Raw genomic sequence first — 17389 nt, 5'->3', positions numbered from 1 at the left:
TTGGGTTCATAAAAATTCTCTATTATGGAGATGAAAGCACCAGTGTATACAGCTAAAGAACAGCAGCTTCATGCACAAAGATGCTGGTCACATTCACAGCACCTACTTAAGTCAAGGGGTTGTCAGAGCTGCTGTGGGGCTCTGTCTATGGGGCCAGTCATGTAATCCATCACTACCATTAGAGCCTTGGGTGCTAAACATTATAGTTCCCACAAACTAACCACTAATGCATCATGCACTAGTGCTAATTACTGTAAACTGAGACACTAAGCAGGCTAAGCAGAGAGAAATCACAGAACATCTCTTGTAACAAAACCAATTTCGAAACAAGTCATAAATTGAAATTACTGTGACTTTGAACTACTTAAGGAATTTACTAACACGAAAAAACAAACAGAGCTAACAGCTTAGTTTGTCAGTGCTTGATTTTCTACCAGCTTGATGGAAAGATATCTATTTGGTCTCCCCCCAACATTTTATGTTGATTTACCTTATCAGAAGACAGCAAGATGCAGAGTCCAGCAGATATTAGATTTGCTGAACATAATCTGATGAATTTATTTGTTCACTTACTTTGGTTCTTACCAGCAATTGTTTGAGAGGTCCCAGTCTTAAACCTTGATCAGATGGCATCAACTTGTCCATTTTATTTCTTGTAGAAAACATTTCAGAAAATATTTTCAACCCTGGCACCATCCCAGTTATTTTGGTCTGTTTTCAATGAATCTGAATTCAGGAGCTTTAAAAGAAATTTCTGGGGTTTTTTTTCTCTGAATTTTATCAGATATCAACAATCACATCTGTGTGGCAAATCAGAAAAGGCTCTTTATTGGGAAAAATGAAAGTTTAATACAGATATGATATAAATTACAAAAAATGTTTTAAAAATCACCTCTCCGGTATACCCAAACTGATTGAAGGTAGAGTCTCAGTGAAGCAAATAAAGTCTTTCCCAGATCATCTCTTATTTTAAAGCAGGTCATAAAAATAGTCCAGGCCTTGTCCCAGTTCCCAGATGGATATTCCAGTGCCCAATTCTTTTGCAAGCTCTAAGCGCAACTGGATGGACTAAGACAAAGACACATAAAGCAATTACCTTTTAGTCAGGGACATTAGATGCTCAATGCTGCCATTTCTTCATGCCATTATCAGATTTTTAAAACATCTATCCTTGAACCAGATACTGAAAAACTTAGTCTGTATTTCAAATACTCTCTGGTTAGCAAGCAATCATTCAGTAAGAGACAGTTAATTGCACCAGTTAATTCAATGACCTAATAAAAGATAACCAGCTAAATAGACAAAATGCCACAGAAATAAATCAGGTTTATGAAGTATGCAAAGGACTATTCTAATTCAGGCTATCATTTCACAATGTGCAGAAATTCTAACTCTACCCAGAAATGTCTCAGGGGTAAAATAAAACTTTATCACTGAAGACAATTGGAACAACTTGTCAAATACCATCAAGATCTCTTACCTACCCTTGCCTTCTGTCAGGACGAGTCACAGTTTTCATTATCACAATTCTATTTTAAAGAGATTCTGGGAGATTCATATTTAAAAGTATCCCTATTTGAGCTCCAGCCATTGATTTGGACTTAGTTTAGCCATTGGTTTACAAGGGAAGCAATGCCACAATTAATCTTCTGCACTTCCTTCAGTTCAGACAATAAAAATAATTATTATTTAATCTTTTACTTTCAGGTTTTTTTCCTTTGAAGTGCAGCACTGCAATGTTTAAACTGCTCACACCAGGGATCTGTTTAAAACTCATTTCCACAGGAAACAGAACAAAGTTTCAAGGCATCATTAACAGATCTACTGGGCCTGGTGTTCATGACTGCTTTTAACTAATCATGAACAAACCAATTTTGAGCAACCTGCCAGTGATTATAACATTAAGAAGGGGATGAAACACACTCATCATGGGGTTATAAAATGAAGTGTTCCCTGACCATCTTCATCACCATTATATGAACAACTCTTTGATTTTCCCCAGCATACAAATAACAAAATATTTCATTACAAGCTTGTTGAAATTGGAAAGAAAACCCGTTTCCATAAATTCACCAACCACCACAGTCGAGTATCTGTTAGAGAAGAAGTAATGAATGAAAGGCACAGGAATTAGTGTTCTTAACCTGGGTAGTACTGACAATAGCAGGGTGAAATACTTCCACTAGGCCAAAGCGAATGTAGTGTAACAACATGCAGCACGATCTATCTTTTCTCTGATAGGTTTGCAATGAAAATTTCTAACTCTCTAAGACAGGTACTACTAGCAAGAACACAGATGTGGTAATTAATATCTCATATGTGCTAGTACTTCCACCAATATTAGATTAATGAAGGGAAATATCCTTGTACTAACGGAGCTTAAGATAACAATTCTGTTCAGAAAACCAGAGACTTGGATCATTTCACACTAGTTTAACCATGCAAAATGTCTCTGTTCTCTGTAAATATGATATATTTTCACTACAGAAGCAATTCCCTTCCAATATTAAAAGCCAGCAGAGGCTTAACATACTGCCTTTAGTTTAATTTGAGAATATTTAAAGATAGCTTCCTAGGAACTAAGGCTGCAAATAATCATTTTATCCTGTATTCTGGTGTATTGCAGACTATTGTGTAGACAGAAATTGTATGTCCTGCCAGAGGCCTTTAGTAAGGCCAAACGCTTATGTTTTCAAAACACTAAAATACGTTCCACAGAACAGAACTGAAGAAAACAGGATGATGCAGGCTGCCAGGGAGAATCAGGACCCTGTTACAGGGGAAGGCAAAAGTTTCCCAAGCTTCCAGCCAACATGATCAGAAGGAAAATTTCTTTGGTCCCTTGTCTGACAATCAGCATGTCTGTTAGCACATGAACTGTGCACTCGAATAGATCCTCTCAGAGCACTGGTTTGCCCTGGTGTGTCTTATCTCTAGACATGGCTAATCTTCAAAGATCCCACAACCCCATTATGCACAAGACAGAAAAAACAATCTTCTTGTACAGGCAGCTGAAGCACCGAATCATAACAACCACATGAGAGTAAACTTTCACAAAAGCCTAAGCCCAGTTCAGCATTTTCTGAAGTGTCTCAATAATGCAACAAGTGAAGTAAACATCTCTCTCCTCTTACAGACCTCTGACATGAAAAAGTGGCACCTACCTTCAGTGTTGGGTAGAAGACAGCATGTTTTCCTCCTTTATTTCTGCAAAACAGGAAAACCAAACAGTCACAATAGCTTTGACAGATTCCCATAGGATTTTTAGCTGAGGTTAGAATTCAAAACCAGTTTATTCCTTCCCACTAAAAGGGAACAAAGACAGTGCTGAAGAAAACTGCCAATTTTATCCTGAAGAAGTTATTTCTATTAAAAATAAGATTCACTAGTATGTTCAGCACATGAGCATTAATATGCCCATATCAAAGCCAGAGACTACTTGCCAGTTAGTAGCTTGTATCTTTGAGATTTCTTACCCAGTGTCCATACCACTCGGGAAGCTAAGGCACGCTGCCTCTGAAGTCAGACACTTTTGCTATCAACTTCCACTCATTCCATACTTGCACTCTGGCTACTCTATCTACTGATGGCAGGGTAGGGCCAAAATCTTCTCTACTTCTCCTCCTTTTCTACTGCAGATAAGAACTTCTACTCCTGCCCCTTTTCTACTGTTTGTATCTACTAGATACAAACATATCACAGCACATAAATCCAAAGTGGTGGGGAAAGAAAAACCATTAAGACAAGGTACACAACATATCCAAAAGTCAACTATGCAACCCTGTCACTGTCCTGCAGGTATCAGTTACAGGAATGTTTGTCAGAAAGGTCCTCCTGACAAAATCATCCTACTCAAACGGGCTTTGACAACGCAGGCAGCTGGTCCTGCTAGAGGAGTCTTTGCATAGCAATTGCATCATGCCACAACTACAACAACAAAAATCCCTGGTTATCTAAAGGATTCCTTAAGAGGCTTCAGGATAAGGCTTTTCAAAACATCTAAAGAACAGAGCATAGCTTCCTAATAACTAACACAAAGTTTGGGAAGAAATCAGGTAACTTTAATGATTAAGATGACAGTACCAAACTTCTTTGGGCGTAACACTTCATCCAAGAACTGGTTACAATGAAATACAATCCAGGCAGTCAGACAAGGTATTTATTTACCCCATAGTAGTGGCCTTTAAGGAGGACAACTCTTAAAAGAGGTGAAAAGGATGACACCAATAGAAGAGATCTCACAACAGAGATGGTTTGATACTAGATCTAAATAAACACACTGAGATATCTTGTTGCAACTGGATTATAAAACTGTCAGATAGTAAAAGACAGTTGCACCTACTAAATGTGCATCTGAAAAAAAAGAAGATATTTGGTTGTCCAATGCAAACTGTGAAAAATTTTCTCCAATTGCCTAAATTACTGTCTTTCAGGTTAAATTAAATGCTAGCAGTATAAAATATACAGACAGGACAAGCTACACTGGGCACAGATACCAAGGCTGCATTTTAAACTCCTAATAATGAGAAGGATGGGTTACAAGTGGTCTCCCAGCACCACTTTACCAGTTAGGCTAGGAGGAAATGCAGAGAGCATTCCAAGTAGGAATTGCTCCTAAAATCTCCCAACTTACATAAATGCATACTTACCTGTAAAGTGCACTGGGACAAGCACTCAGAGACAACAGATTTCTGTAACTATTTGTAATAATTAGTCTCTGCCTGCTACATGAAAATCATTAGCTGTGCGTTGCTTAAAGATTCATAATTTGATTTCTTAGCAACTGCAGACATGCAAGATTTCCAGGTGAGATGCTGTACCAGTGAAGCATATTTCAGGCCTGGCTGCCATCCCCACCCAATGTAACTGAACCTTTGCAAACCAAAGCTGGTAACTGAAAAAGAGTTCACTTGAATAACCCTCCGCCGCAGCTGGATGAACCACTGCAGACACACTGAGTCACGCTGCTGTCTGCCAAGCACAGTGCAGTAAGTGAAGGTTACGGTGATTTTCAGATCCAGTGTGCTTAATGCATCAAAAAAGTCCTCCAGGAAGCCCACAAACAAGAATCTCCCAAGACTGGCTTTCAAAAGCAAATGATGTAGTACTACTGACAAGCTATCTCTTTCCCACACAGTCAGTTTGCAAGGAGATATTTAGGAAATGCATTTCAGAAATGAATCCCAGAAGCATGCCATTCAAACAGAGCCCTTGGATTTACTCTTCTGAGAGCAAGTTTTCATCCAGCAGTCATTGTGTCTCCAATTGGATTGTGCATTAAAGATCAGTAAAACAAAGCTTCTGATTTATTCCTCTTTAGTTATCATGAAAAACTTTGTAATTGTTTGGCACAGAGTAATTTTGCAACAGGATACCAAAGAATTAAATATGAAGGAACATAGACCCCAGTCCTTTCATACAAACAAACACTGCTGACCAACAGGTAATTTTTTTTTTCCTGATAAGAAATACATGTCTCTGAGAAGTCAGGAGAAAATTACAGACTGAGAGAAACCTTGAAAATTAAACTAAAAATATAAAAGTAGGACATTTTTAGTTTTGGAGGTTTCGTGGGGTTATTGGGGTTTTTTTAAATATTTAAAACCAAGAAGGTGTTTTGGAAAGAACAAAGTAGTTCTGATTTTTTTTCTTAAAGCACCCTAAAATGTGTTTTGCTCTTGTTTTCAGTGGTGTGTCTTCACATTACCAATGCATTGAGTAATATACAAGACACAGTTTTGTAGAAGTAGTAGGATTTTGTTTGTATAATTTTACCACATTTTTGTCTATTTGCATACAAAAAAAGCAAATTATCGCTGAGGTTTAATAAGATGTTGCTGGGTTTTTTAAAAAATCTGTTTTAGATGGGATTTTTCCTAGCATCAGGAATCCTCTTTTCATTTCATGATGATAAAGGGAGGACAAAGGAAGTTATTACCCTTTTCCTTCATGCTCTCAGTCCTTTAAAAAACTTTATCACTAGATATTATTCTCATTACATTTCTCTATGGTCCATTCCATTTAGTGGAAGTCTGTTGCTTGACCAATCTTATCACTGGGACTTGTAAAACCAGGGTCTTGTACCACAGATTTTTCTCAGAACTATTTTTGGCTGAGTTATTGGTAATCACCCAAGAGCTCACAGTGCTAATCTCAGAGCCTCTGATTAACCGATACGCAGCAGATAACTTTGATGGATAACTTCTAAAGATATGACTCATCAGACTTCTCTCTTCTAAAGATTGTTATTTCATTAATCCTTCTCTGATTTACTTCTCTCACTTGAAGCACTCTTTTATGCTGCAGTTCACTGTTGACACACAGATCACAAACAGCAGAATTTCCACTTGCTGAATTCAGTTGCATTCTATACTTAACTGGTAAATCCTTGTGTACCGGGCCATGCTCAAAAATATTTGCAGAATGTAAATTAATAAACGTAACTCACTTTTTGTATTCAAAGTAGTGTTCAGCAATTTGTTCATCCCAGACAATTTTTGGTTTGTGCTCCTTCAAGGTTTCAATGTACCTACAAATTAAAAACACAGATATGGAATTAACTTTTCTAAAAAGCAGTAATGAAATTACATTGAAGAAATTTCTGAAAAAGCAGTTTTATCATGTTTAGATGTTGAACACTGTAACAGAAATATCTTCTTGCTGACAATTAATTTACTCAGTCACTTTACAATTTGCCATGTTTGCATTTTTAGGCCTTTCTTTTTAAAGCAATGAATTAATTAACATTCATCAGTTGACAAATCTATAAAGGCACATGAAGGCTGTGCTTCAATATTTCTACAGTCTGATTCCTATATGCCAAAGCACAGGAACTGAAGTCATCCCCAGGCTGTACCTAATTGTGTCCTCCAAGGCTAGTCAATGCAATTCTTAATTATAAGCCACTGTTATGTGATCAGAAAAGTTCTGCTATAAAAGGGGCTTAGTTAACCTTCTAAAGATGAAATTTAAAAAGAGCTCGTTTTCCAGGAAAAGTTACTGCTAAGTAAATCTACGTATGAATTTCCTCCACCACTAGCTTCTTGGCATTATTCTCTTGCATGGACATTTTGAATGTGGAATGACCTGCTTCATACCTCCTTGAAAAAAAAAAAGTGTGGACAGAATACTACTTGTACACAAAAAACTGCATAGGGAACTGGTGTGGAATAGTTAGCATTCCATGTACAGGAATCAGACTCTAATTTATGTTGTTGGTTAGCTCACAGTATCATCTCAGTGTAGAGACAGTGTCTCCTTGTGTCTGCATTTCTGACTGCACAACAGAAACAAAGCTGCATGCTGCCTCATGTAGGAAGACCAGAAGATGGCAAGCTACTGCCAGTGATAGAGGCCACATGGGTGTCACAGAAATAAGAAATAACCTGCATCTTTGGCCGGCAAGAAGGCTGAACTTAACTCTACTGACAAATTTCCTGACTAAATATTAGGGTGTTTATCTCACCACAGGCCAAGCACCACTAGTTTCTTTATTTCCTTGGGGACTGTATCAGGAATCTGAATTCCAAGTCCCATTATCAGTACTCTATCGTGATTATATAAAGTCATCACAGGCAAACATGGTGATCATAAGGTAGCATTAAAATTATTTTTCTATTTTTGCAAAATCTACCAAAACCATCTCTTCCACAATACGTCTCATTCTTGCAGCAATTTCTTTGCTCATGACAGGATTTGCATGGAGAAATTTGCCTTCAAATAATCTTATTTTTAAATAAGAAATTTCCATCTCCTATGTAAAAGATGTTATAACTGATTTCCATCAGCCACTATCCTGACTCCATCGGTGCTGAAATTCTACCTCACAATATTCTTAAAAAAAAAGAGAAAAAGTTTGTATTAGTTTGAAAAAGATTTGTTTTCTCCTTTGGTTTTATTCTAAATGCAATTACAACATTCAGCATCACAGGGAATATCTCCTCTCCTTTGCTGTGGCTTGCTCATTCAGATATTGGTAAAGTGTTGCCTACTGCTAGCTGTTTTAGAAAAGACTTTCATTTTGTATTTAAGTCAAACAAACCTGAGCCAGGCATGCTATTTCAGTATCTACATAAGCAAACACATGGTAGCAGCTACTGCACTCTTCCTCAATGCACACATGCCCTGGAACAACGCACCTTTTCAAATAATGCAAATTAAACGTTGGAACCTGCCCATCCCTTTTTAAGATATATAAAATGTTAAGTCATCCCACTAGATAAATATGCAAAGAGATCTAGTTTTAGATATTGAACATTTAACACCTTGCCCCATTCCAGAATGGCAACTTCAGTTATGTCAGGAGACAACACTCACACAGATCATGGGACCAAGAAGTTACGGCCCAGAAGACAAGAATTACCAGCCAAGACACCCTGGCACGCAGTTTTATTCCTGAACATATGACTTTAGATGGGAAATCCTAATTTCACTTGCTAAAAATCCCAACACAATTAAAAACTGTTCAACATACATATAAAAAAGCTTTAAAATTAGAAATGCAACTTGAAGCAATTATTACAGCCTATTATGTATAAGGTATATTATTATTTTAAAGCTGTTCAGGCATGCACTGCATTTAATGAGAACCCATCCTGACCAGGCACAGAGAATTTATTTCCCTTTCTCCTGCCTCTAGGCATTTATCACCACAATATGTAAGACCAAAAATTAACAAATTCATTTTCAAATCACATCTATGGTGGTGAGACCAGCTCCAAGCTTGAGTTGCGGAAAAAATTAATATTAGGCCCAAAATTGTCACTACTATCCATTAATTTTTGGGGAAACTACTTGAAACATATTAATTTGGTTTTTACATTGTCTCTATTAAGGACAACAAAAATTCAAAGTGCAATGTTCAAAAACATAAGCTCCCATTTACTTCAATTGTAACTGCATACTCAACCCTTCTGAAAGTCAGGTTTTATATTTTTCAATCAGACAACAAGGTTGCTGTGAGGAGTCTGGAAGAGGTACAGCAACAAACCAGAGCTGTTTCACATAGGCTTTCTATTGCCCAAAGCTGGGAACCATCCATTCCCTTCCTGTAGTCATCTGCCCCAGTCACTATTCATTTTCTTGCTGTAAAACTCACAGGAGCTTTACAGGCACCATCTCCCAGATACACCATATTTCCTATTACCTCTGTGCTATCCTACTACGTCGATGGGTTCAACTAAAGCTTACCCAGGCACTCTTAATGTATTATCTCCTAGATGAGGCAGTACTCGACTCAACAAATATTTGATGCACAGTTATTTAAGAAAAAAAAAATTAAATTGAAAAGATAAATTTTCCATCACACTGAACCAGACAAGCATGGGATATCGATATGCCTGGGGTACAAGAGATCTAGGTTCATTTCCAGGTTCTCAACGAGGAAAAGGGATGGGCAGGGAGCTCGACACAGCCAGCCTTCCTTCTTCTTTCCACTTCTCACCTCACTCTTCTCCTTTTGACTCATATTTATTGCTGTTTTTCTCTCTTTCTAATTTATCTCTCTTTCTACTGCCACTGTCCCAGTTTGAATCTGCTTTCATACTCCTATCCAGAATAATTTATTTGCTTCCTCACCTATCAGCTCCTTACTAGCTTTCTTCTTTTACCAAGCTGCCTCAGCAGTTAAGAGTATGATAAACACTGAAAACTCAGCTTCACTGCCTTGCACTACATATTTCCTGGGAATTTTGTGGCCATTTGCAGAGAAAGTCATGCTGTTTCTCTGGTCCTAGCCTGAAACAAGGTCAGCATGGATGAAGTATTTGGAGTCTTGATGCTAGTCTCTAATGAAGCACCAATGCAGCATGTAGAAATGATAAATTTGCATGGATTATCAGGCATAGTAACAAAAGGCAGATGTCACCTGCATATCCACCTTGCAAATACTTGTTCTTAAACAGAGATTCTGGCTCATTTAAATAGGCCTTGGTTTAACTTAACCCAAAACAACATTTCTGTTCCCCAGAACATTCCCTCCCCTTAACAGCTAAGCAGCTAGAGTATCAATTCAGTTGTCGCAACTGGGCTTTGAAAGTTTAAAAGTTACAACCTAGTTAAAACACAGCCACATAACACAAAAGTGTTTGGAAACAATTTTAAGTCTGCCTGCCACCTTTCATACAAGACTTCACACCTTCAGTGTTTTACAGCAATTTACTGCCATACTTCTGTCAAAAAGGACACTTCTTGGTCTGCAGACACCAACTGTTATTCTTATGACTCTGATACTCCTGGCTACAAACCCACTGGGCAGGGTTGGACTAAAACAAGCATTCCCTTCTGCAGAGTAAATGAGAAGCCAAACATACATATTATGGAGTACCTGTAAAGTCAGTCCTGCCAAAGATGTATGAACAAGAACAACACTAATATGGCTACACCTACACACTATTGCACTTTGCTGCACATTCAACTAATAAATAAAGGATCCAGAATAAAGCTTCTCAGCTTTATGGCTGCTGTTCAGTTTCTAAGACACTTTTCTTCCAAAACATGAAAAATGGTATGTCACTGGAATATGTAAAGGTAAAACCCACGATCTATAGTCCCCCTGAAGAAGGTATTTATCTTCATGGATAATGCTTTTTCATGAAGAATATAAAGAAACAAGTCTCTAGTATATCTTTTGCAACACAAATATACATTCTAGGAAAATATATAGCTTCGTATATAATTTATAGACTAGGATTTATTTACGAAGGTTAACTTCTTTAATCCTCAGGTGCTTTTGCTTTACTTGTCCTGAGTCTCTCTTCAACAAAAAAGCTTTAGTGAAAAGAAAACCACTACTGAGCATACATCCCATTTTGATGCTCTTTGATGATGCACTTTACATTTTCTCCTCAGTTCTCACATGAACAAAACTCTGACTAGAAGCAACAGGTCTCTAATAAGAAGGAAGGATCATTTGCTCCTGCTGCAGCAAACTGAGCTTATCTTCCACTATAGCAAACTTGAGTGATTCAGTGATGCAAAACAAATATACAGAAATACCTCTGAAACAGTTTTCAGCATAGTACTCTGAAGGACATTCCCTGTCTTGGTCCATATCTTCCAAACAGTGCTGGTCAGTCCCCCAACTGCTCTGTGTACACCAGGACACTGCGAAAGGGCAAATACCCATCTTCGAAACAAGATTTTTCAGAGGGGATATACGTATAGCCTGTAAGTCAAAACCCCTTTTATATAATTTCAACTACCACAACACTTTAACACTTTGGCTGTTTAGGCTTTTCTTAAGCTGTTTCCTTTTTGGTGGAAGAAAATGTCAAGAAACAATACAATCTGGAGACATTTTTAAACTTTAAATTTAAAAGGTTTTAAAACTGAGAATTTTTTTGGCCTTCTCTGCTTTTTGGAAGACCATTTCTAAAGAACTGCTGCAAAATTGCTGAACATACTACAAGATACTAAATAATTCAACCATGAAACTAACATTTTTGATAAAGGATGCCTTCAATGGTAATAAATGAAAATACAAAAGGAATAAAATTTGAAAAAGAAAAAAGATTATACAGAGATTTTGATCCCTAAAATTGTAGCTTGCAAAAGGTAGAGATGTCTTGCAATTTAATAATCTTTAGATATTAGCCTTTAAAATAGTTTTGTGAGCATGCATAAATTTATGAAGGGTCTAGCTGCAGAGTCACTAAATGCATAATACTATATATGTTGTGTGTATATATATATAGTATTATATAGTGTGCAATAATAAAGGTCGGTAATGGACTGAACAATGAAGTAAGCTTTCACCACATTGGTCCCATCAGGATCACTTTTTACTCATCTCCTCTCACCATTCAATACCCAATAACACCATATTTACAATATATAAGTATAAATTTCCAACTTTAAAAGGTGGTAAAGCTGTATACCAAAATACCCCTTTCTTGCACATTAAAGAATCTGGATTTTATTAACACAAATCCCACCAGTTTTTTCAAAAGCAAATAGGTTATCCAAGAAAAAGACATCTAGTACATATCTTCTAGAGAATCAAAAGAACACACTAACTAACATTAAAACAGTTTTTACTCTGAGGATTTATGCATTTGCATGGAGTGAAGAGCACATGCTTATTTATTCTGTCTTCAGGTTATGTTATTCAAAAATAGTTCTGTTACAATCTTTATTTAGATTATTTCATGTAAAACAACTTGAAACCAAATCCAGTTTGCAGAGAGCAACCAATCTGTTCACTTTTATTACTGTGGGGTGTCTTGGGTAAAGCTGTTAAAGTATCCAAGTGGCAGCCTAAAAACGAAAAATCTATAAGCAAGCATCATCTTTCTCTATTAACCTTCTCTTCATTGTTGCCTGCACCTTTGCTCTGTCAGTTTTAAAAGGCAATAATAGTATTTTTACTATTTTAATAGTAATAGATTTCCAACAGAGCAGTTTCTCTGTGGGTATGTTGCTCTCAGTAAGTTTTATGAAGTCATTCTCCCTGATTTCTCCACAATACTTCATCACTGACTTGACAGATGACACTTTTACATCAACCTCACACAAACCTATTGACCTTCTACCTTCTGCCACGATGCACAAGCCAATCAATCCATGATGCACCAGCCCAATGAAAATAAGCAGAACCTCAGCAACATTTCTACCATTACTCTGGGCTCTTCAGAAGTGCACCTTGTTTAGCATTCTCAAAGTAATTTAGAAACAATAATACTTTGGTGGACACAACTGCAGAGAGGCAGCCAAGTATTCCTATTTTATAGAACTCCAGAGACACAGAAGACAACGTCAAGCTTTTCAGAAGCGTCCCTCACCTTGCTCCTGTCTCAGGGAAGCAACAAGCATTAAAATCTTTCAGTGCTTTACTATGACCACAAAAGAAACCACAAACATCACAGCATTTCTATGCATACAGGTTTACATGTTAATAGTGCCCATTATTCTCAATTTCACAGAGGTTTTATAAAGAAAAAGCCCTGTCTGAGAGTGTATGCAATGGTATGTGGGCAAATTACCCCAGAGAACTGTGAGTACAGCTGAAAGTACTCCAGTGCATGCTAACTTTTCTCAATATAACCAAAATGGTGGTTCTTTACAAAAAAGAAAACAAAGTTACAGTTATTTATCAAAGAATAGAAGTAATCACACACAAGGCAGAAAAAGATGTGAACATTTACATATTTAAGGTTTTGACTCAAACTGAGAAGAACATATTAAAATCTCCATGAAAAAACCAAGATCTTTATTTCTAAGCCAATAATTATTTCTCAGACAGTGGAGACATAATTAGATTGAGGCAGAAGGTTTGCATATCTGTTTGTATACCTTCAGTAACACACTGCTGTTCAGCAGCTCCATTTTATTTTGTAATGATACAGATTTTTATTTTTTTTTTCTGTTCTTTTTCAAGACACCCAGGGTTACAAAATGTGAACTTTTTTTCACAGTGCAAATTATTTCTGGTAACAACTGTTTACAAAGTTGCGTATGAATATGCACTAGAGGCTAGTAGTAGTAAATAAAAGGTTAAATAAATTATATTGGATAATAAATAAATAATCGTGCTGTCAAAATTAAATACACATAATGTATAAGTTACAGAACAAGCATCTACTATGTGGAACAAACTTAGTCACAGAAATGTTATCCTTACAGAATTCTGAAGTATTTAAAAGTGCTGCCAGGCTTCTAAGAGAATGACTATGTCTAAAGGAGAATTGAAAATACACATTGTTGAGAAGCCATAGGTGATTCTTTCCTCAGTCAGGGTCAGACCACCACACTGACATTACTGCAGCTTAATGTCCATGCTTCACAGAAGAAACACAGGTCCTAATAAATTCTTATAAGGCATTGTATCATCATGTAATGGTAGAAGTATTAGTCCTTCCTAGACCGAATAAGATAAAAGCTTAAATTCTGCTCTAGCTCACCCAATAATCTAGTTTACTACATAATCTGAGACAAGACACAGTCTCTCTGCTTAAAACTACTTCTCAACATGACAAAAACTAATGCTTGTTTATACCTACAGGCTTGTTTCAAGAATCAGCAGGCTCATCTTGAAAAAAAATCTTTGAAGATAAAACTGGTAGTTTAAGGGTACATTTTCTGAAACGCTTAAGTAACACTCAATTGAGGTTGAAGCGTTTTCAAATACTTTACTCTAAGTATAATACTGTGCTCCATTCTTCCAAGAACTGACATAATAAGCAATTGCATATGAAAAAGTGAGGTTGTATATCTTTGGATGTGAGGCTGAACAAAGTTCACATACGCTAATATATCTGCTGTTCAGCTTCAGTTGTAAATAACAGAAACTAAAATTATGCTAGTTCTGTTACATGTCAGGTTGGGTTTGTTGGGTTTTTTTTACACACACCATAAAAGCTTTCCAAACTTTCCTCTTGCTCAAAATATACAAATCAGCCATATTCATACAGTGCTACACAGATTAGCTATGAAAAACTGTGTTATACCGGACTTGGAGCCTGGGCAGATACAGATGATCTTAATTCAGTGTATAGGAGATGAAATTTGATCCACTCCAGCTATGAAAATGAAGGTTGAGTGCAGAGTCATCTACTTTGATATTCTTAATTCTTCCATGCCTACTTCATTTAAAAAGGTAGATATAAAAAAATCGCATTTCTTTTCCATCCTTGCCTAAAAGGTCTGATGATCTTAATGCTTCTTGCATCTCTCTTCAACCATTCCTGAATTAAAACCATCCCAATACAAGCATGAGGTCAATAACAACGTCACCCACCGGATTTAACATTCACAAAAGCCAGCAGGAACATCTTTTCCTCACCCTGTGTCAGGAAAGGAGCAGCACAGTTCTTTCAAGCCTCCACTTCAGCCCTGTCTGACCTGGGTCTGGGGTACCAGAGGACAACCTCTGTGGCTGCCGGGAGGCCTGTGCTGGGTAGGTACTCCAGGGCTGCTGTTTCCACAGGGTTGCTAAGAGGCCCTGGCTGAGACAGATGGGCAGGGTTGAGCCCCATGCAGGGCACAGTTACGGAAAGGTTACACTTGGTAGCAAAGAAGAATGAAAGGCAATATGTTTGGTGCAAAGCAGCAGAAGGCCCCAAGAATGGGAGAAGGATGCTGTGACTGAAGGGCAAGATCTGCTAGCAGCGTAGCTCCCTGACCACCTTCTCTAGCCAGGCACAGCACAAAACTTGCAGGCTGCAGGACTCTGGGGATGTAAAACTGACCCGGGTCAGCAACAGCCTTAGGGGACAAATGCTAGCTCTGTTCTCTCTCCAGAAATAGGAGAAATAGTTTAGGACAGACAGAAGCAGTGTTGTCTGTAAGGAACCAGAACTTCAGGTGATGAACAAAACTAACTACAGTAGGAGACTGTCACCTGAGAAAGCTGACCACTATTTGGATTCCATCTGCTTCACAAGGTGCTGAAAATGAGACACAGAAATAGATCTCCACTTCCAAGTAGCCTCAGAAGACTGTTCAGATTCCTTAGCTGACAATCATGTCAGGCCTACAATTTCCACTACCAGTACCGGTGCCTGGCCTCATGACAAGTGGGTTTTCACTAAAACATGACCTCTGAAAGCAAAGCCAATACAAAATGCTAAACCTTTATGGTTTATAAATATGATCCAGTTGTTGAACAGCCCCCTCTTTTCAAAGCAGTGGGAATATCCATATCCTTCAAATTTATTGAAGGCAGCCTCTGCTACTGTGGCCCTGCACTTCAGCATATAAGACACGCTGCATTCTTAAACTGTAGGAAGAACAGTCCAAGAAGCAAGAAGGTAGCATTCATCACTGCCTTGTGCAGCTCTGCTGCAGGTCCTTGAGATTCCGAGCATCCTCCTGAATGCAACAAATTGAATGCCTTTGTGAATGGTCTGAATGTCAGCCCAGCAACAAATTCATGGTATTATTTCCTCCATCTGGGACACTGCCATACTTGCAGCTATCAGAGCCCTAGGACTGTAATTTTCAATGCTGCTATGACAAACAAGGACAAAATATCCACCAATTACTTGTACCTATTTCTGTTCTCTTGAAAAGTATGTAGTAAATGTTTTCAAAATGCAAGAATACTTATTAAAATAATGGTATTTAAATAATTCCTTAACAAAAAAAAAATTAAATTCCATAAGAACAATTGTGATAAACTATCTAAAAGAAGCTACAAAAGTACAGAGTCGCTCAAGCTTTATGTATCTTACTGTGCTGCTTTAATTTGCCAGTAAATGCACTAATGCATTCAAAACCTATTTCAGGTTATGTTTCTAAATGGAAACACATTGTGGTATTCTCTGACTTTTAGAGGTAGCAAAGACCGAAACCCAGCCAGCTTTGCTCTTACATTTGAGTTTAATCTGCCATACTCTCAACGCTGATAAATCTGACTGAAATAGGATTTCCAGGTTATCACACACATAGTTTTTGAAAATTTTCAGGGTTGTTTTGTTCCCATTTTTACTTTAATTAGCTGGCATGTCAATTAAATTTTGGTATTTCAACCTAGCTCTCACAAAGCGGAAAAATGTTTCAAAGCTACTCCATGTCTTTTAATTATCACCTGTCATGTCTCAAGTTCAACCTCTGAAGACCTGAACACCAAACGCTTTCTGTAAGACAGAAGAAACACAGTTCGGGGATGGTTTTTTGGCATGAAGTAGTTATGGATGTGCAGTAATAAATTTAAATGATCAAGCAGAATATAACAGATAGTTTTACCTTCATATGAAAGAAATCATAAATTCAACCCCTGACTGGGAGTATTGTAAGTGAAGAAGGCAACTACCCTAAAGGAAAATCTATGGCAGATCAGTAAACTCTACAAACCTCCAGTGTCCTATGAAGCTATGAACTATATACTCTTTTCCATCTTTTGGGACCAAATTAAGTGAAGAACAAAGAACATTTCTACCGACTTCTGAGTTCATTTTTCATACTTGGCAGAGGGATTTTTCTCCTCTCAATTGTTCATGTTTTAGTCACAGTTATATAGATTTAGTCTGGATTTACACCAATAGAACTCATATAAGACTTTCAGCCTCTGTTTTTCGAAAAGATAGAATGATGACAAATTCATGCAAATGACTACTAATCTCTCATAAATAATGCCAATCTCAGAGGGTTAGTACATTTTTAACATGCCTTAGAATAATCTGCATGGCATATAATTCCTCCTTTTTTGGCATGACTTGAATTAAAGATGGGCTATGAAAGTGGAGATTTATGCCTTTTTAAGAAACTATCTTCATCAGGGCAGTTAAGTAAATACTTGAGAACATGGATTTTAAATCTCTTGATATTTAGTTAAACTAATACATATTCATGTGGCAGTGTTCATTTTTAAAGAAAAGCCTGGCAATTTTCATTATGAAAAAACCAGCATAACATCTTCCGTATCTTTGCTGTAACTCTGACAAATATTTGT

General features: G+C 37.3%; 1 protein-coding gene across 7 annotated transcripts in view; it reads right to left on the bottom strand.

Moving 5' to 3' along the window:
* Positions 1-805: 805 nt before the first annotated feature.
* CHID1 (chitinase domain containing 1) overlaps positions 806-17389 on the bottom strand; it is a 117193-nt gene continuing 100609 nt past the window's right edge. For 6 of the 7 annotated variants that reach the window (XM_074842674.1, XM_074842672.1, XM_074842677.1 and 3 more), the window contains 3 exons: positions 6449-6529; positions 3165-3207; positions 806-1068 (listed from right to left, as the gene is read on the bottom strand). In XM_074842674.1, the coding sequence (XP_074698775.1) occupies positions 970-1068; positions 3165-3207; positions 6449-6529 (223 nt within the window). In that variant the 3' untranslated portion in view covers positions 806-969. Of the gene's footprint in view, positions 1069-3164; positions 3208-6439; positions 6530-17389 lie in introns of all 7 variants that reach the window. The other variant, XM_074842675.1, reaches the window with a different exon arrangement.

Source organism: Strix aluco, chromosome 16 (genome assembly GCF_031877795.1).
Source record: "Strix aluco isolate bStrAlu1 chromosome 16, bStrAlu1.hap1, whole genome shotgun sequence".
In the NCBI taxonomy this organism is placed as follows: domain Eukaryota; kingdom Metazoa; phylum Chordata; class Aves; order Strigiformes; family Strigidae; genus Strix; species Strix aluco.
The sequence above is the reverse complement of the archived record's forward strand: the minus strand, read 5'-3'. Positions and strand labels throughout refer to the sequence as shown.